The following is a 20,897-nucleotide window of genomic DNA, read 5'->3' as shown; positions in this document are numbered from 1 at the left end:
GACACAAGATGAGCCCTGCTGTGCCACACTGAGGACCAAACGTACGAGTGATTGGGTCAAAGAGTTTACTTTAGAGGGTGCCACATGTCAGGAAAGTACAAAACCTAAGGAAGAACGACGGGATCAATAAAGCGAGACTGTCTATTTTTTAAACTTGGTTCCTGTTTTATTATAATTTAAGCTTTGTTATAAAATCAGCGACATAAGTCACAATGATATCTGAGCCATTCCAGACCTGGTGTGTGGAAGGAACGTCTCCTTAGAGGGGGTGATGTGCTGCAAGAAATCACAAAAAAGACTATAAATGTAACTACAAAGCCTTTTTTTAAAAGAAGAATGGCTGTATGTATAAAGCTTTTTTGTCATTTTTATCTAATAGTCTATTCCTTAAAGACAGAGCAGTAGCTATAACATAAGTTATAATTCATTCTTTAAAAATACCTCGTTATAGTCAGGGAGCCTAAAATGGCAATTCAGGTTTTACATCCAACTCTGTTTTTTTAAACACGTTCCTGTTTATTTTAAAGACAAGGTTAATGTTTAATCAGGTCATCAATTAGACAATAAATTTATATAAATTATAAAGTTATTTACAAAACTTTGGTTGTGTGACGTCATTATTGAAACAGTATAACAACTGTGTGAAGAAGAAACACATTCATAGCAGGGTGGACTGTCATGTGGCGATGCGGAGTCTGGGTGCGTCAGGCATGAGTCTACCTTTAGTGGCATCCAGCTGGTTATATTCTTCAATCAGCGAGCTGAGAGAGCCGACGGCCTCGGAGAAGAAGCTCTGCTCCATCCCTTCAACATGCAGGTAGTGGTGCAAGTGAGCCTTCACATGACAGACGGGCGATAGTGTGAGGTTTAGTTTGAAAGTAATGTGAGAAAGTATAATAATCCACAGGAAAAACTATAAAATGTATTTTAAGTACATAAGCAATTAAATGTAGTATTAGCTTTTGTACAAAGATGGACTTCAGATCCTTAAGTTTTTAAGTAAGTCATCATTCTGAAGCATTCAGACTTTATCATCAGCTTCTGAATGTGAATTCTGATTTTTAGATTCCCTTGCAACATTTTCTTGTAGAAATGAATGGTGTCCTTTGTAGGGATGTGTGCGGTTAAACAATTAAATTTTTTTATGAAATTAGTGGTCATGAGATTTATGAGTGGGTTAGACTTTTAATTTTTTATAAACATGGGATTGAAATCCAGTATATAGCGCTCTTTTTAACTGGGATGAACCTCCCACCACTAGAAGTTGCTGTAGATTCAGTTAACGGCTGCTACCTTCCTGTCTGAGCTTTCAAATCGCTTGAAAAATCGTGAGGTGTAAGGCCAGCACACATCACACATTTTGGTCTATAAAGATAAGATAAGATAAACAAAGACCAAACTTGACATGATTATGCAATGATATAAAAATGTGGTCCATGATTAAGACCCGAGCACACAAACCAGATGTGCAAAAACACCCTTAAATTTACCTTCTTCCTGTAGAGTTTGGTAAAGCGCTCCCTCAGCTCGATGAAGGTGGGTTTCACACAGGTGTTGTTGGCGAGGGCTAACAGGGAGTGGGAGTGACCCACAGGGGGAACTGAACACAGACCCGTCTTCCAGCCCTCCTGGTTCCATGAGACAAAGGGCAGTGAAGGCTTCAGCCTGGAGTGGGGACAAAATTGTGGGTTTAAAGGGTTCCAAAGAGGACATTTAAGAATCTTAGAAGGATTCAACTAGCATTACATATTTGGTTAACTTTAATTTGATTTTAAGGGATCTGATCAACAACGGACCAAAAGCAGAGCTGTTGTACATAATATTTCAGTGGTTGGCTATTTAATGCCTATTTGATTATGGAGTCCTCAATTTGGCATATCAAAAACTACTTTCGGTTTGACCAAGGACCAAGGACTGAGGACACATCATCAAGAAACGTGGGATGTGTAACATCATGTTCTTGTTATTCTTAGATGAATATCATCTTGGTTTTCTTTTGTCTACATGGCATTCTCTAGAAATCACTGATGCCAGAAATAAATGAGTCAATAAAGGATCTTAAAAGACTTCAGTCAGCTGCAAACAATCATATTTTCTCCCTTACTGAGTCGATTTATAATTAGACAATTAAACTAAGCAAACTACTCATCTGTATTCAAATTGGAAAGTATGTTCACTATTTTTTAGAAATGCTATATAATTCTACAGAAAGAAACAGATATTTTTCTGTTTCATAAAAAAGAGAGATTTCCCCAAAGTCAAACACGTTGCCCTACATGTCCAGTGAATGAGCATGCCCTTAAGAAACTTTTGACAGGCTATATTTCTGTACTTTCCCCCTACATCTCCTCCCTCCTTCTTCTCCTCTTTACACCATGGTCACGTACAAATATGTGCTCTCACAGCAGCTTCTGTCTCCGTTTTTCTCGACTACGTGCCACAGAAAAACAAGGTCTTCAGGGAGAGCTGAAGGGAGGGCAGAGGAGAGCTGGGTCCTGAATGGACCAGTCATGAATCACTGCTGTCGCCACTAAATGGAGGCACTATTCAGGAGAGTGAAGGTCATCACTGGGCCCCGTCAGGCTGGGTGGACAGAGTGGTGGGATGTTTTGATGCTGAGGGAGACGGAGGAGGGTGCTGTGCTCACCTCTCAATGTTCCTGCGGAGGTCAGACACCTGCACGTTCCCCCTGACCATGAGGGCACACGCCAGGTAGAGGCTGTGCTTCGGATCGGCTCGGATTAGCTGGTGGTCTTTACTGAAGGCGTCGCTGAACATCTGGTCCAGTCTAGAGAAAGAGTCAGAGGAGATGGAAAGGTTAAAAGATTATAAAAGTCTTGAAAATTGACGTTGTTGTTGGGCAATACAGACCAAATATCATATCTCGACATGTCGAAAATCAATAATTGCAGTTAAACTTCTACATACTGTCTAAATTGTACAAAACAGGAATCCCATGTGTTCCATAATGATAAAATCTCCGTTACTTTAGGTCAGTGGTATAAAAAATATAGAAACTTCATGATCTTAAGTCAAATTTTTGTCTGAAAGAGAGAGTCATGTCTAAGTTGCATAAATATTTTAGTAACATTGTTAAAAAGGGGGCTGTAAACAATGGGCCTCATTCATTAATGTCTTCTTAAGATTTTTCTTAAACTTGTTCTCACAGTTGCAGGGATTTGCTATATTTGATTTTTGAATCCAGTATGCTAATATTTCCAAATTTATCTGAACCAATACCAATCAATACTGATATATTTATTAGTCTTCGGTAGTTCAGACCTAAAAGCTCAGGCCTTAAGGCACACTTTAAAGTATTAGGAAAGAGAATTCAGCTGATAAAGGTCTGTTAGTCCAGCCTAAAGCTTCACATTTATTTGTTTGTATGGCTGATATTTCCAGACGATATATTTGTTGTAAGCACTGGCAGAAATTTTGGATCTGCCAGTATGACTGTTTATGTTAATATCTGTCGATACTGCTATCATGCCTATATTATCGTGCATCCCTTTACAATTACTAAGAAAAATCTACTGTACAACAGATTCATGACGTGTTATTCTGTGGTCTTAAATTGTTGAATGCCATGTGTGCACGTTTTTGTAATTAACATAGAGACATGGTATTTTTACCATCAGGTAAAACAGAAACTGTGTGCTAAAACAGAAACTGCACAAGAGTAATTTGCAAATTACATCAAACTGTAAAAACAAATGAACACTGGACTCCAAGAATAGGGAATACTGACAGCAGATACATTGATTAGAAGGTAATGCAGTGCTGCTCCAAATGAAATTACAAAAGGATTAATTCATTAAATATATGGTACAAACACAGACAATTGATGATATCACTCATGCAGATAGCACTGTCATCAGAAACAACATGCATCATGCTGTGATAAGAATAAGATGCATTCCAGTGGAAATGAAAAAACAGTTGAAAATGTTTGGGGGTCATTTAAAAAGAAGATCTACATTAATTCTAAATAAAAAAATAACACTGTTACATGATGGCACATCATTGAAATCCCTTTGTGTGAAGGGATGTTTAAACTGTTTCAAATATACGTTTACTGATGAAATTCTTATAAAAGTGCAGGATTTATGTTCATAATTTAACATTTTGTAATGCAGATCAAACATGCTATGGTAAAATCAAAGCCTGACTGTGTTTGAGTCATATATTTTATTTATTAACATAAAAGTGCAAAATTCAAAAAAGTGTAGGGAAATATTATTTAAATTAATATGTACTGTCTCACTGTCTTATCTAGAAAATTTTGGTGCTGATAAATGCAACATTAAATATTCATCCTGCCACATCTCTACTCTGTGTGAATTTTCTGTCAAATTTCGTCTAAGGAACAGGTGGTGAATGAGGCTTGATCTTTTCTGAGACTCTGAGCATTAAACCTAGCATCCTTTATTCACAAATCAACATAAATATAATCAATATGCTGTATATCAGTGTTAGTTTAGCAGTTATTTTGAATTTCAAAACGCCTTTTAGTTTTAGGGGTCAGTGTAGCGTATAATTTACAGCTGGACAGCCGGATGGACGGACGGATGGATGGATGAGCACTTCATTGAGTCATTTGGGGCATATACAATCTTTTAACAGGGCTACAAAGTTCCATCAGGACCTCTTACATCCAAAAAGCACACAACCTAATCAACGTACAAGTATGACTCAATGAAAGGACAACTATATTGTAAGGTTGATATAAATGTAAAACACTATCAATGCACTAATACTTCTATTTGAAATACACTCATAAAAAAACTAATGTACCTTCCATGCAGAATGAAGATCTCTCATGGATTTTGAAAGTTGCTGAAAGTCCAGCAGTAATATTTTAGTCTAGTTTAAGTCTCAGTGATGGGAACTAAACATACTTAGAGTTTTTGTCATGAAAGATCTACTTTCAGCTGATCTTAGTCTCCTCTTCCTCATAGAAGCAATGTAGTCAACAAACATTTAGCCATAGTTTTTAAATTAACACTGATAGAAACAACATGGTCTTACCCTATATCTTATTTAAAAATATACAAATATATCTTAAAAGGTCTATTTGCTTCCCAGCCTTATTTTATTGAGGCTTATAATGTTTACTACCTGCAGTAACTAAAGTTGTCATAGAGATTTCAGGTTAAGTTAGACCAGTATGAACATTTAAAGAGTTAACACATAAAAAGAAGAGTTTTTTGTACCTTTATTTATTCTAGCTAGTTCTGCTGAGCAGGCATGATATTTTAGAGCAACACCCTACTTTGCATTCATCCACTTACATGTATTGACTTCTGAGAGTTTGCCCAGTGAAACCACGGCTCTTTTTAAACCAATAAGCAGCTCCTGAGAGAAAACCAGGTCTGTATGGTTCACACACAGGACACTTTCATGGCAGCTGTTTTAGGGAGGAGGTGGGAGGATCAAATGCTACTTTTCCTGTCAAAAGCCTGCAGCTCTAACTCGCCCACATCCCACCTGATCAAATGAGGTGCTGTATAATAAGTGAGATAATGCACAGTGAGAAGAGTTGTTCTAGTGAAATGAAATCCAGGATAGGGAATGTAACTGTTAATATTTGGAATGTATTAATTAGCCATGATGCCTTTTTAAATTTTGTTAACAGACTGGAACACACAAGCTCAAACAGTTGTCTAAACATGGATGGATTGGCTAAGTTTTCGCTCATGCAACTGTAATTTTTGAAGTTGCCAGCTAATATTTGTAAGGATGCTATCGCACATTTTCACCAAGTTTAATTACAAATTTACACAAGTTACTCCAAATAAAATATCTGCAAATGAAATAAGCAGGATTTGAAACATTCAGTGTCTTGAAATTAGATGTATTTCAAGTCTGTTATCTTTGAAATTTTTGAAAAAAAAACTATTCTTCCAAAACACTTTCTATGGGAGCTTTCTCAGATCAATATGGAATAAATCCATGCAATGGAAATATGAAACAGACTATCCGGCATGTCAGGCTAGTCAAATACACTTCGATTTCAAATTGTGTGGGGTAATTACTTGATACCTCTTGTTGAAATGATTATTATATGGATTAAATTCATTTCAGTATAAAATTCTACAACCCCAACTCCATAAAAGTTGGTGCATGGAAAACTTACAAAAAGACAAACAGCAAAGAGCAGAATAAAAGCAGAAATAAACCCAACAAATCTCATAAACCCATATTTAAATCACAAAAGAACATAAACAACATATCAGACGTTGAAACTGAGACATTTTAACATTTTAAGAGAAATACAAGCTCATTTTGAATTTGATGGCAACCATGCATCTCAAAAAAGTAGGAACAAGACAACAAAAGGCTGGAAAATCAAGCTGGAGGAGCTTTTTTGCAACAGGTCAGTAACATGAACAGGTATAAAAGGAGAGTCTCTCAGAAATAAAGATGGGCAGAGGTTTGCCAATCTGTGAAAAAACTGTCTAAAAATTGTGGAACAATTCAAAGACTTTGAATTCAGACGACGAAGTTAACAGTCCATAATATCAAAAGATATTATGGCGGCATAATACTGTCAAAATTCGAGAGCAAATATAAGATCCGCATGCACGCCTGCAGAGGAGCCGTGTGCACGGGTCAAACATTCACGCGTGCAAGTTACTTTTGCGAGAGCTTTCACAGCGCTCGTGCACAGAGTATCTCTACCCACGCCAGCAATATTGTGGCCTGAGAGAGCAAAATCATGCCTCGAGCGCACTCAGAATCTGAGAGAACACACAACTACTGTCAATGCTCTTCTGCTCTTGAAACCTTAACCTGCTCGAGCGCGAGCAGATTTCCTTTTTGGCAGTAAATGGGCAGACCCATTTGTCATCGTATCCCTAAATGTAAGTGGTTACGGTCCTCGTCTCTTATGATTGGCTGTTGTCTGTGTGTCGGCCGGTGTCACAGATTAACTGTGTTTACCTTCCAAATAGCAATGAAAATGCAGTAATATCACCCGTTTTTTTCTATTATAACAATTTATTGGTGCTTGTGGGGATATTAACGTCTTGTGGTAAGTGTTTGGGGTGTCAAAAAGAACGTTTAAAGACTTAAATACCTGAAAAGAAAATATAGGTGACTGTGCAGGTGCCTGTTAAAAACAATGCAAACAGAGGTGACAAGCCGTGAAAACTGCTTGTTTTAAGTGGAATATTTTTGTAAAGGATAGTTGTGGTTATGAATCGGATGCATATGAGAGCAGCGAGCGGATCTCTTATTTGCTCGCGTTGATCTCATATTCGCGGATTTCATATTCGCTCTTGAATTTTGACAGTAATATGCCGCCATATATTATCTGGAAGATTATCTGTGAACATGGACAAGGCTGATGGTCAATATTGGATGCTTGTAATGTTTTTGGCCTTCAGAGGCCACTGCATTGAAACAGTCATGATCCTGTTCTGGAAATCACAACATGGGCTCAGGAACCCTTCCAGAAATCATTGTCTGTCAACACAGTTCCTCGTGCCATCCACAAATATAAGTTAAAGCTGTATCATGCAAAGAAGAAGCCATATGTGAACAAGACCCAGAAACACCACCATCTTCTCTGGGCTAAAGCTCATTTAAAATGGACTGAGGCAAATGGAAAACTGTTCTGTGGTCAGATGAATCTAAATTTGAAATTCTTTTCTAAAACTATGGCTCACCATGTCCTGCAGACACAGAGAGCCATCCAGCTTGTTATCAGCACACAGTTCTAAAGCCTTCACCTTATGTAGTATGTGGTTACATTACTACCTATGGTGTGGGGAGCTTACTAGGAGTGTAACAGTACAGAAAAATTTCAGTTCGATACGTACCTCGGTTTTGAAGTCACAGTTCGGTACGTGTTTGGTAGGGTGATTGAAGCGGATAAATATAATTTAATTTCAATTCTTTAATTAAATTGTATTAAAATAAATAGGCTGAATAAATTACATTCAAATCATAAATAATGCTGCGACCTCCCTCCAAAAGTTCTTCAATTATTAAAAATATTAACAAATAAATACATTTTTGAATAACTAGATTATTTTCATTGATATATTGACATATTTATACCCATTCTTTAAACACTAAAATTTCCAAGCTAACTTGAACGTATCATCACACAACCACAAGCTAACTTGTTAACTATGGACATTAGCGTCTTTTTTTGCCGATTTCAACACGGACTTCAGCACTGGACTACTTTTTTAACCAATGGGACCTACTAAAAAGTTTGGAAGAACTTTTCACAGCCCATCTTGGAGGATAAAGAGGTTTAAGCCGTGTGAAATCTGAGGATAACTTTACCTATGACACAGCTGCAAAGTCCCTCTCTCACTCCTCCGCGGCTGAAGGTAAAGTTAATATGATTCACAGAGCCGAGCACCATTGCTATACGGGTGATTTAAATGAAGCAGGCGGCTCTTCTAACTCCACATGCGCCATCACTCTTCTTCGTTTGTTTTTGTAAATGCTCCTTCTTCTGAAATGACGGTTGCTGGCAGCTTTTATTATTGCTGACACCTGGATTGACGTGAGAAGTCGACTTTTTTTTTAATACTTACTCTGACGTATTCATCGTATTACTGCATGCACCGAACTGTGATGGCCGTACCGTGACGGTACGGGATGAATACAAATACCGTTACACCCCTACAGCTTACACATCTGGAAAGGACCTATAAATGCTGGAAAGTACAAAGAGGATTTAGAGCAACATATGCTCCCATCCAGACAACGTCTCTGTCAGGGAAAGCCTTGGCTATTTCAGCAAGACAATGCTAAACCACATACCACATCATCACAACAGCATGGCTTCACAATAGAAGAGTCCTGTTGCTGAACTGGCCAGCCTGCAATCCAGACCGTTCACCTTTAGAGAACATTTGGAGCATCATACAATGGAAAAATTCAGCAAAGAAGTCCAAGGACTGTTGAGCAGCTAGAATCCTACATCAGTCAAGAATGAGATAACATTCATCTCCCAAAAATCCACCACCTAGTCTCCTCACCCCACCGACGTTTACAGACTGTTTAAAGAAGAGAATATGCTACACAATGGTAAACATGGCCCTGGCCCTACTTTTTTGACATGAGTTGCTGCCATCAAACTCAAAATGAGGTACTATTTTTTTTTTTATAAAATGGTAAAATGTCTCAGTTTCAACATCTAAAATGTTGCTTAGGTTCTAGTGTGAATAAAATATAGGTATATAAGATTTGACAATCACTGCATTCTGTTTTTATTTACATTTTATACAGTGTCCCAACTTTTTTGAAATTGGAGTTGTGAATCATGCTTTAAACATGTTTATCTCTGCTGTCACATGGAACATGTTCACTATTTTGTGTTAGAGAAGGTTGAAGAAACTGTTTTATTTACAGTTTCAAAGACTTCTAACCAGTGTCGTCATTATTGGTGGGGGGTTTCCTGTTTATCCTGAATGTCAACATGACACACGTGTTGAAGGAATGATGGGAGTTCACGTGAGCCTAACACCTGGAGCTCAGCAGGAAACTAAACAACAGCGGGGAACAAAAATAGAAGAGACAGCGAGACAGCAGACCTTCTGGTGGGAACGTTGACGTCCGCCAGCGTGTAGAGAGGCGTGAGGCTAGGCACCAGGTAGTGTAGACGCGGGAATGGGACCAGGTTCATGGCAATCTCATTCAGATCCATGTTGAGGGATCCTTCGAAGCGAGCTGAGCTGCAACACAGACAAATGGAGGTGATACATGAAGAAAATGTCCCTGCATGATCCTACATCTTGAGCCTCTGATGGATTTCTTCATCACCAAACATGCCTACATAGATGTAAATGTTGTGCTCTTTCAACCTAGACCTCTGCAATACAGAGTTAAAATAAATTTACAGTCAAGCTGGCAGCAGTGAAACCCTCCTTAGAATCTGCAAACTGTCCTCTAAGATCCAGTCTTCCTAGAAGTAAGATGAGGTGAAGTGATTTATCACTCAGGTCAGCTCCTTAGCTAATAAAGCAGCTCTTGATGATAAACCAGGTTGACAGAGTTCTGACTGCCTTGAACTCTGGATGGAAAAAACAGGACATGGCAGCACTCACTGGTATATTAAGGAGTGTTATAAATATTCTATTTAAGAAGAAAGTGCCTTTTTAGGTACAAGGAAAATGTGTTACACAGAAGCTTCTAAATTAGTGAAAAAAGATTGAAAGTTTGAATTAAAAGACTTGAAATCAAGTTCACCAATCTGGATTTGGGTGGTGTCAGCAAAATGGCGGGTGCTGTATTGAAATGTCTTGGTGAAGATGGAGCTGAGCCAAAGCACAAAGCTTTCCATTTGTTGGTCTATCATTGTTAAAAACCTCATCTGTAGTCGGTCAAAGTGAGCTTCCTGTGGAGAAAGTCAGGGTCCATCCTTAGAGATACAGTGAGGAGCTCAGACTAAAGCCCCTGCTCCTTCACATCCAAAGACGTCATCTGAGGTGGTGTGGGTTTTTGATCAGGATGCCCTATGGTCGCCTCCCTGTGGAGGTCTTCTGGTCAAGTCCAACTTGGAGAAGACCTCAGGGCAGACTCAGAACTCACAAGATGCCATACAGTGTTTCCCTCACATTGATAATACTTGGGTTGATCACCCTGGCATGAATGCAGAACATTTTTCTTCAAAAATGTGTACCAATCACCAATTTTGCACAAAAGAAACATCCACTACTGCAGCCCTCCTGTAAATACATCAACTGAGGTGTCATATCACATGTAAAAAAACAGAAGAAGCCTTAATGCCTTGGTTGTAACATTTTCTTCTGATTCTTGCTGCTAATATCCTGCAAAGAAATGGGATGCATGATATCAGATTTTTGCAGATATCCGGTAAGTCGACATTTCAAAATTCATTGTCACCAATATGCATAATGAAATTACTCAAAAGAACAACAGGTGTCGCTTATGCAAAGAGAGGCTGAGTCAAGCCAAACATCTGGGGCTTCACTAAATACCAGCAAATACATCAAATGCAAATATCAACAGAAATTTCAAATCATTTGATACTGATATTTTGAGAGCTGTCTGGCTGCAGACCTCCATAGTGGGACGTCATGGACTAATCTGTTGCAGACCTCTACAATGAGGCGGCCTCGGCCGTTGGGCAGGAAGTGACGTACTAACTCGTGTTGGGTTTTTTCTTTAGTTTTTGGTGTGTTATTTATAATTTTCCCTTCCCCCCAGTGTTAATTGTGGCAGCTATTTTTAATTTTAGTCTCAGTCTTTAGACGAAATGTCTTTTAGTTTTAGTCACATTTCAGTAATTTCTGCCCTTTTTAGTTTTAGTCTAGTTTTAGTCGACGAAAACTCAAGACATTTTAGTCTAGTTTTAGTCCATATAAAGTCCTTACATTTAGTCTTTACTTTTAGACAAAGCATTTTAATTCTTGCCTAAATCTGGTACTAAACTATGGTACTGTGTTCTATACACCCTGCCAAACCCGGGGTCATTGGTCTCTACAGCTGAGAGGCAGAATAGAAACAGCTGCCATGTTTTTTAAAAGATTTACCCACAGTGGAGAAATATCACGGATTTAGAATGTCCGACGAAAACTACATCACATTTTAGTCTAGTTTTAGTCATCTTGATGAAAACTACACTTAGTTTTTGTCAGTTTTAGTTATCTCAGATCTATCTCTGTTAGTCTTAGTCTAGTTTTTGTCATGGAAAAAAAAGGCTGTCGACGAATGGTTTTAGTCGAAAAAATTAACACTGCCACTCCCTTACCCTAACCCCAACCTTTAGGGCTCAGGTGCCTAACCCTAACCTCTTTTGGGTTTTTCTTAGTTTGTGGTGTTTTAAATTTAAATTTACCCCCTCTCAGTAAATCTTTGACTCTAATTCATGACATTCTGCTGTTATGAAATATAGCCTCTTACTGTAACCTCTGAAAACAAGCGGAAAAGATATGTCATTCAGTTCGCATTCTGATTCTGGCTTGGGTAATGTACGCCACTTGCTGCCCCATGGTAAAGGTCACCTCATTGTAGAGGTCTGCTGCCAAATGTCCAACCATAGAGGTCTGCAGCCAGATCTTCTCTGTTGTTTTACTGTTTTATGAGAAACACTGCATTATATATCTGATCTAGTCCAATAACACCTATGATTCCCCCAGGAGATGCTCGAAAATGTTGCTTAAAAGGGAGATGTCTTACCTGACCTGCTAGAAAAAAATAGATGCACGGATGGAAATCACATTTACACATTAAATCCAACAGTACTTAAGACAGTACTTAAACATTAGATACAACAGTACCTCGAAAGGACCACGACAGAACATGCGGCTAATGGCAGAGAATAATTGTGGTCAATCACAATGAAGCAGCACAAAAAAAACATAATTGAGATACAGCAACAGAACGGCATGTCCTGTCTGTCATGGTGGAAAAGACACGTCCTGTTAGAACTGTAAAAATTAAGACCAGTGCTACAAGATAAGATTATTTGACCTGAATAAAAAATACAACTGTGTGTCATCAGCATAGAAATGTTAAGTGGTATTTCATTCAGACTGAATATGTACATAAACACTGATCCTTTACCTGGTGATATTCAGCAGCAGATTAGCCACAATGTTGTTCATGGTGTCGAAGGGTTTCTCCGCCCTGCTGACCCCACCCTGTCCTGAGATGACTGTGCTGTCTGTCTTGATCACAGACCCTGGCTTCCCACTGTGAGACATTTGCTTAATCTTGTTCATGATGTCGACCAACGACTGCAGGAGGAGAAGAAAAAGGCGACAAAAATTAAAAACTGGTGATTTTAGCTGGTTTGTTTGTCAAAGAGACAAATACAGAACCAGTACAAACCTGGTTTTCTACAGGTAGGACACAGTCAGCGTGCTCCGTCAGCTCCCTCATGGCGAGGATGCTGTTGTAAGGAGACGTGATGACGTCGTCCTCTGCAGACGGATAGATGGAGGTGACGATGCGACATACCTCAGGGAACTCCTCCTCCAGCAGGCTCAGCACTCTGGTGCCCAGACCAGATCCTGTGCCTGAAATTTAAAATTTAAATAATTATTAGACTGACTTTTTATTTTCTGTCTCTAGTGTGGTAGAGACCATCAGCCTGTGTTCACCACCAGAGGATATTGTTAGAGGAAGGGTAATGACTGAAAGAACGACATTGAAGAGTGGCCAAAATAAAATCTCCAGAGGGTGGCTGGGCTTAGCCTTAGACAAAGGGTGAGGAGTTCAGACAGCCAGAGGGAACTGGGAGTAGAGCCGCTGCTCGGCACGCCACCCTTCAGATGTTTTCTGGGCATGTCCAGCAGCTGGTGGGAGACCTCTGGGAAGACCCAGAATACACTGCTACTGAGACCCGGCCCCAGAGAGCGTAAGAAGATGGATGAAAGGTGAATGGATCTCAATACCAGTTAAGACAATCGTGATGATCATTTCTGCCATTAACGAGGGGCCCTAATGCACGGTATTGGATTTATGCTGATATCCAATATTTACAAATTCATTTAGGCAAAACCAATACATACAACTGTACATAAATGTGGTTCAGACAAAAAACTTCAGTCCTTAAAATGCACTTTAAGGTTAAGGATGAACAAAGAAACAAATGTCAGTCCTGAAAACAAACTTCAAAACTGAAGGAATGAGGATGAATAAAGACATCAGCTGACAAAGGTCAGATGGTCCCTGGGAGTAGCTCAGTCTTTGGCAGTAGGTCAGGCTTCGGCAGTAGCTGAGTCTTCGGGGATGGCAGTAGCTCAGTCTTCAGGAGTAGCTCAGTCTTTGGGAGTAGCTCAGTCTTTGGGAGAAGCTCAGGCTTCGGCAGTAGCTCAGTCGTCAACAGTAGCTCAGTCTGGGGTGGCAGTAGCTCATTCTTTAGCAGTAGCTCAGTCTGGGGTGGCAGTAGCTCATTCTTTAGCAGTAGCTCAGTCTGGTGTGGCAGTAGCTCAGACTGAAAGGACGGCATGGGAAGTGGAGGGCTGCCAGTTCATGTCTTGGTCAGACCATACCTTGTCTTTAGCCAGGTAGCTGAAGAGGTGCTAGTTCACTCCCCTGAGGACTGTCGAAGTGCCCTTGAGCAAGGCACATTCAACAGCTCCCAGCAGTGCTTCATCGAGAGCAGCAAGGCCATCACTTTGACATCTGACATATATGTTTGCATGCAATTCAGCCTGTGTATGTAGCATGTTCAACAACAGAGTGTAAAAATTGTGAATTAATAAAGTATGTCTTCTTCGTCTCCTAAAACTCAACAAATGTATTCGTACATATGGTAAATAATTACAGCCGATACATTGGGGGTAAACATGGGCAGAGAGTTTCTCAACAGCAGATAACATTATCATATTGATAATGTTGGAATCCCGTTAAATAAAAAGTGTTTGTGAGAGCTTTTGGTACTTCTAACATCTTTTTGTAACTAAATCAGGATAGGCAAGCCACCAATTAGTACGGACACTATATAAAACACAACACCTGTTAGCAGTGTTGAAGGAGAAGCTCTGACAGCAGGATGTAAAAGTCGAGACCAGCTAGCTAAAAGTGGAACTCCTACTGATGAGCAGGGTAAATTCCTTTGGTTTAACAAGCCGGATAAAATTCTGGGAACTAAACGAGTTGCTGAACCAGTCAATGTCGTCGAGTCTCATGACACTCTGCTGATGAGGCAGTGAGTAACTTTAGCCTGTTGCTTTTTTTTTATGCTAATTAGTGCTTCAGCACCAAAGGCAGTGTTAAGACCCTACTGGTTTAAAAATGATGATTACCAGTATTAATTCTATTTTGTCATCAGATGCAATTAAAACTCCCTGGTAACTGTATTACTACAACCACTACTATCACCAATGCTATTGCTGCAGCTGTTCATACTACTGATGAGTAAAACAGCTATTTGTTATAGTTGCTGACTGCATTCTCACTGTAAGCCTAATCAAGCCATAATCTCAAGGTACAAAATGTTCATATCTATGCAGAACAGCCTCTTTGACAGATGTTGAAAAATCCTTAGTTGATGCAAAGTAGTGGTAATAATGTATGGTTGCACAAATTCCCATGGTACACCTGACAGTGGCATTTTTATATCGTTATCACCAGTGGGCCTCAGCACAACATTTGAGAACAACCTTGGAAATGTAATTGATCAACATTTTGACTTTGTTCAAAAATAAAGTTAGATTGTCATGCTCACATCTGTCCAAACATACTAGCCCAAAGAGAAGCGCCTCTTTGGAACAACTTCACCAAACAATCCATGAGTGAGACCCCCCCATGCCTTACCTCCTCCCATAGAGTGAATGAGAAAGAAACACTGAAGACAGTCACAGTGTTCTGCTGCCTTCCTCAGCTTCTCCACGATCTGCTCTCTGTAGGCTGAGCCGTAAGTCATGTATCCGACTGCCCTGGAGAAGAAGCAGCACATCATTTGTTAATTTGAACCACTATTAAGAGCTAAAAGCTCGCTCTATGTCCTTAACTTTGTACCTGTTAAGTCATGCTAATTTTGGCTTTTATTGTAAAAATATAAAAGAGAAGGATGGTCTTTGAAAATGAACTTCAGATAACATGAGGCCAGTTTTGAGGGGGAGGTCTACATGCTCAACTTGTCACACATCCTCTCTTGTGAACTGCTCTTTACTCTGCTGAAAAACCCTCGACTCCCAGGCTCTGACCAACAATTATTTTAGACAGGCATGTCATTGCAAAGATTGATTGTTATTTTAACAAAGGCTGTCAGGCTCAAACCTACGGAGGGAGATTTCATACTAGACAGGTCTTGAAGACTGCTGACCCTCCCCCCAAATCAAATTATATCATGTAGGAGGGAGTGAGGGCAAAGTGATGGATTTAAACTAAACGTTAATACTAAGGAAACTATTGTCTGATTATCTACTTAAAACTGTGAAAAAACATGAAATATTTAGTTGTCTAAATCAGGAGTTATGAAACTTTGTCATGCCAAGGACCTCTGCAGAAAAACTCTAGTAGCTAGAAGCTCTAGTGCACTATGATGGCGAATATCAAAAAGTAATATCTTATCTTATTTAGAGTAATTCCTTTAATTTCATGTCCTTTAGTAAAATAAACATTACATAACTTCAGTGGATTTAGTCGTGTTAAATGGGCAGTGAGATTCGATTTACAGTTCCATCAGTCAAAAATATTCAGTGTGTGTGTAATGTCATCAGTGCCAACAGCTTATTTAAAAACCAAACAGCTGATGGAACAAATGACCTCAGATATCTAGTAGATTTGGCCCTCCTAACATCAGTAAACCTGGTCCTTGATGGAAGAAGTGTAAATTCTCTATGCAGAGGGTGCTGAGGGGCTCTCAACTGAAAAACACAGCCAAGATTGTTCAAGTCAGAGCCAACAATCTTTCTGCTAAATTCAACAATATTTGCCAGACTTTGTTTTGCAAACTATGCTAAGATTACCAGATGACAGCTGATTTAATGGATACGTCATTTGACCAGTAGCTCCAGAAAAATGTTATGAATCAATAAAATATGTGTGTTGTTTTATGTAGCATGCTTTCTAGCATTTAGCCCAATCAGAGAGAGCAGCTTGAATGTTTTTGACTGGGAAAAAAATCTTACTTTTAAGTGCAAAGGTCCGTCTATACAAGTGTTCATTTCTTTTAAGTCTTCAGGCAGTTTGGTAAGAATCTGAGCATGTTATTAGTTTGGACTTTTACAAATAATTAAGCATAAGTGAGTCAAACAAATTTGCAATAAAAGAAAAAAATATTCAGTAAAAACATATTCTGAGGATGTTTGCAGAAGCAGAGCATAGAGGAAACATAATGCCCCTATGTTATTTATACCCCAAAATCTGCACAAATACCCTCATCTGAATAAAGGCCTTCTTTAAAACACTGATTTGTAACGGTTGCCGGAGGCCATGTGAGGCTGACAGCTGGCGTCCTGTGGTTAGCGTGTCTCTCACCAGTTGTTGCCTGAACCCGACACGTCTGTGAGGAGCTGAGTGCTGTCAAAAACTTCCCTCAGCGGGCCCTGCAAGATCTCATTGACTACACCCTCCTCCATGTCCACCAGCACCGCCTGTGGATTCAGAAATGCAAGTATGAGGCCAGCACGTATATTTATTGCTCTTTTAGGCTGAAAACACCAGTGGATCCCTGCTGTTTTTCCATAACTCCAAAACCAATGGATGCCAAAGCTTTTATCACACAGAAACTCTACCTGACCTTGACCCTAACTCTGAAATGTTACGCTTGGGAAGACTAGAAGATAAAAAATGTTCTTTTGAGCTGTTTTCTGTAGAGGCGAGAACTCACCCTGGCCTTCAAATGTTGGATCCTCCCACCAACACTGCAGGACGCTCCTTCATTTTTCCTGGAAAAATCCATCAAATAGAGAAAGGTCAACATATTGTCCATTGTATGGATGATTTACTAGTAAAAATGGGAGTCATTACCTTGAGTCCACGTTTCGGAAAAAACTACTGAGGGCCTCATCGTACACTCCTTTCTGATAAGGAGAAAAACACACAGAGGTATCATAGAGAATGACCTTAGATTTCATGGTAGACCATAAAAATGTCTGTTTACAACAGATAAATTGGGGCAGAACAATTTTCAGCCTTTTTAAGCAGATGTTTTTCAGCTTTATCATAGCACAGATTTTCTTATCCCCTTATCGCCTATTGTGTCACATCATTTCTACAATCAGACTTTGCTAAAACTTATTTGTGCTTCCTGCAGAAAAGATGGAATCCTGAGATTAGGCATTAGAGTTTTGGGGTAGACATATATAAATACTTTGACTTAGCACTGGCATAGATGGACAAAATCATATCTTAAGATGTTTTGAGTGGTAATACAAGACATATATCTACACATTATTTATGTGTAAGAAATATCAAATGGTTGTCAATGGTTGATTCTCGTAAAAATCAGAAAATGAGAAAAATTCTTGATACCATGACAGCAAAAACAGAAATTTGAGACACCCACTTTTAGGTGTCTATTTTAAGACACCCAAAAGACACTTTACGATTTCTAAAGCATACAAAAACATCAGCAACAGCTTTCAAATAGTTCTTAACTCTTAAACCCTGCAACTTTCAAAGCAACCAAACCCACATCATTTTAATCATTGGCAATATCAAATTGTACATAACCAGTCATATTTCTGACAAAATAGGGAGATTGCTATCTAAACTGCACAAATACATTGGCATAATTTGGAAAAGTGGGTGAAACCAGCATGGAGTGAGGGTTTCTGTTTGTAGTTCTTACTGTAGATGCTCAAAATGACCACTAGGATGTGCTTTTTCCCTCTCAGCCCGCTGTGAGGGATGTGTCTTGACAGTAGGGCTGTGATATGGCCAAAACACCAAATCACAGGTTTTTTTCCACACCTAAAGGTCAAGTTATGTTTTTTTTTTTTTGCTCAAAACATGTGGTTATGGTATATTTTGGTCTTGATCATGTTTTCCCAGCATAATCTTGCAGTGTGTTTGTACGGAGAAGACAGAGGAATGGATCTTGTCGAGTATAAACAAAAAGCAAGGACATAAAGAAACTTGTATAAAGAACTAGGATAAGGAACATAAAAATTCTTACATGGTTATCAGATATACCATATGGGTTGCCCAGCTCAAATCTTAGAAGGAAACACAGCATAGTCAGAGAATCACCTCGGCTCTTCACTGCACGTGTGTTTTTATACATGTGTGGAAGAGATGGAGGAAAAGTGAGCTGGTGCACAAATCCAATTATTTCTCATTCTGATGAGAAGTTTCCAGCCAGTTTACCTGCACTCAACTGGGCAAAGCCTGAGGGGACCGGTGGAGGGACTTCAAAACTAGACTTTCATTTATCATAATCTAGATTTCACAAATACAATAAATGCCATGCCTATTTGATAGCTTATCACTAATTCAACATTCAGCAACCAGACAGGTCTGTTTAATTAAAAAGGTTTTCCTATTTCAACACATTATCATTTCAGTGTGTTAATAAAAACCGTGATGTAGTTTTAAGAGTGAATTACAGACTGTGTACCTATTGATGAAAACAAGAAGCCACCAGTGGGCTGATAAAACCGTTCACTGTGGCAGATAGAGATAATAATATAGATAATAATAAGACAGGTAGCATTTACAGCTAGAGTTCCCAAGGCTTTCACAGTAATTTATTCATGAAAATATTTCCTACAACATTGTGGCAAAATATATTATTATTCATTCTTGACTGTTTTGCAGCACTGGGGACAAGTGTTTCAAATTCTGAGTCTTCATTTTACTCGGTAAATTTAAAATGGTCCTGTTAAAAAATAAGGAATCAAATCTTGCAACAATACGAGTGTCATGTCCTAGCTGATTTATTTTTCAAAAAAAATAATGAATGCATATCTTTGTATTTTCTTTTTCATCAAATGAATCCAAATAATTTCCTTAATACACTCTAGACTGCCTCTTGGTACTTTTACCTCACTATGCTACCATGCAGTGTTAACTTTGGCAGCTATTTTCAATGTTAGTCTTGGTTTTAGTCTTTAAATGCATTTTAGTTTAGTCACATTTTAGTCATTTTTATCCTTTTCAGTTTTAGTCTAGTTTTAGTCCACGAAAACTCAAAACGTTTTAGTCTAGTTTTAGTCTATAAAAAGTCCTCACATTTTCGTCTTTACTTTTAGTCTAAACATTTATTTTCTTGCCTACATCTGGTACCAAATCATTATCTGCACCTTGCCAAACCTGGGGTCCCTGCTTTCTGCAGCTGAGAGACAGAATAGATACAGACGCATATTTTTTGACAGATTTACCCACAGTGGAGAAGTACCTCGGATTTTGAATGCTCGACGAAAAACTACATGACATTACAGTCTAGTTTTAGTCATCTTGATGAAAACTAAACTTAGTTTTTGTCAGTTTTAGCCATCACAGATCTATTTTTGTTAGCCTTAGTCCAGTTTTTGTCACAGAAAAAAGGCTGTCAACGAACATGTTTAGTCATAGTTCTAGTCCACGAAATTAACACTGCTACCATCAACTCTGTAGTGTTGTTGTGACAGCTCTAAACTAGGGCTGCACAATTAATCAAAATTTTATTGGAATAGCAATATGACCCTCTGTGGTTTTAATATCGCCAAGGTGTAATATCTCTGTACAGTGCAATGTGTGTCAAAGATTTCAAGTTCCATTTAATTCAATTATCTTGCAGCAGAGATGTCGATGTGCACATTTATACACAGATTTAAGAATACGTGTTGGTGCAGAAATTGCAGAGAAATAACACTCATCAAACTCTTTCAAAAAATAATTTTGTTTTGCATATAAAAAGAGAACTTCGCCACTCTTAATACCAGAAACAACATTGAAATCGCAGTATTAGTCAAAATAACTTCAATTTGATACTACTTTTATCTTTCAGTCCTACTCTAGACCCCCCTGGCTGGCACTGTTTACCTAGTCCATGTGTGTAGAAAGTCCTGCCATCTTTAATGGCCTTGTTATTAGGCTGTTATGTTGTGTATTGACACTTACTTTATTGACATGAGCATGTTCTCGCAGAGCAAGATCCCAAAACCTGCAGCCGACCTGGTTACCACACTGTCCCACTGAAGAACACGAAGAGAAAGTTAGATACATCTATCTAAACAGACTCAGAAGGCTGTAATAATAATAAAGTTATAAATACTCACCTCATACCTGAGTCACCTAAAAACCGCATGTTTTTAAGGCTAACGTTTTATCTATTACCTTCGTTAACGTATTTGTACTGTAGTTTTACTCACCTTGGACAACAACTGACTGCGTCATTGCAGCAGCAACACACAGATGCTTTTGAAACAGCTGACCTAGTCCATGTTTAATCTATTGCCCCACGTTAGTCCGTTAAAACGACTTAAAGAAAAAGCTTGGGAACATTTCTAGAGACTCGCGCCCTCACTTTG

At 38.8% G+C, this 20,897-nt stretch overlaps 1 protein-coding gene across 4 annotated transcripts in view; it reads right to left on the bottom strand.

Annotated features, from left to right (window-relative positions):
• tube1 (tubulin, epsilon 1) overlaps positions 1-20,897 on the bottom strand; it is a 31,167-nt gene extending 10,270 nt beyond the window's left edge. Inside the window, exons 1-14 of one of the 4 annotated variants that reach the window (XM_041805896.1) lie at positions 20,739-20,897; positions 20,488-20,561; positions 17,413-17,465; positions 17,273-17,330; positions 16,921-17,036; positions 15,253-15,374; positions 12,820-13,007; positions 12,553-12,725; positions 9,558-9,698; positions 2,648-2,788; positions 1,491-1,665; positions 721-835; positions 442-512; positions 143-276 (exon numbers count right to left, since the gene is read on the bottom strand). In XM_041805896.1, the coding sequence (XP_041661830.1) occupies positions 481-512; positions 721-835; positions 1,491-1,665; positions 2,648-2,788; positions 9,558-9,698; positions 12,553-12,725; positions 12,820-13,007; positions 15,253-15,374; positions 16,921-17,036; positions 17,273-17,330; positions 17,413-17,465; positions 20,488-20,561; positions 20,739-20,763 (1,413 nt within the window). In that variant the 5' untranslated portion in view covers positions 20,764-20,897 and the 3' untranslated portion in view covers positions 143-276; positions 442-480. The other 3 variants (XM_041805898.1, XM_041805897.1, XM_041805895.1) reach the window with 3 other exon arrangements.

Source organism: Cheilinus undulatus, linkage group 14, assembly GCF_018320785.1.
Source record: "Cheilinus undulatus linkage group 14, ASM1832078v1, whole genome shotgun sequence".
NCBI lineage: Eukaryota > Metazoa > Chordata > Actinopteri > Labriformes > Labridae > Cheilinus > Cheilinus undulatus.
Note: the sequence above shows the minus strand (reverse complement) of the source record. Positions and strands in the feature narration are given on the sequence as shown.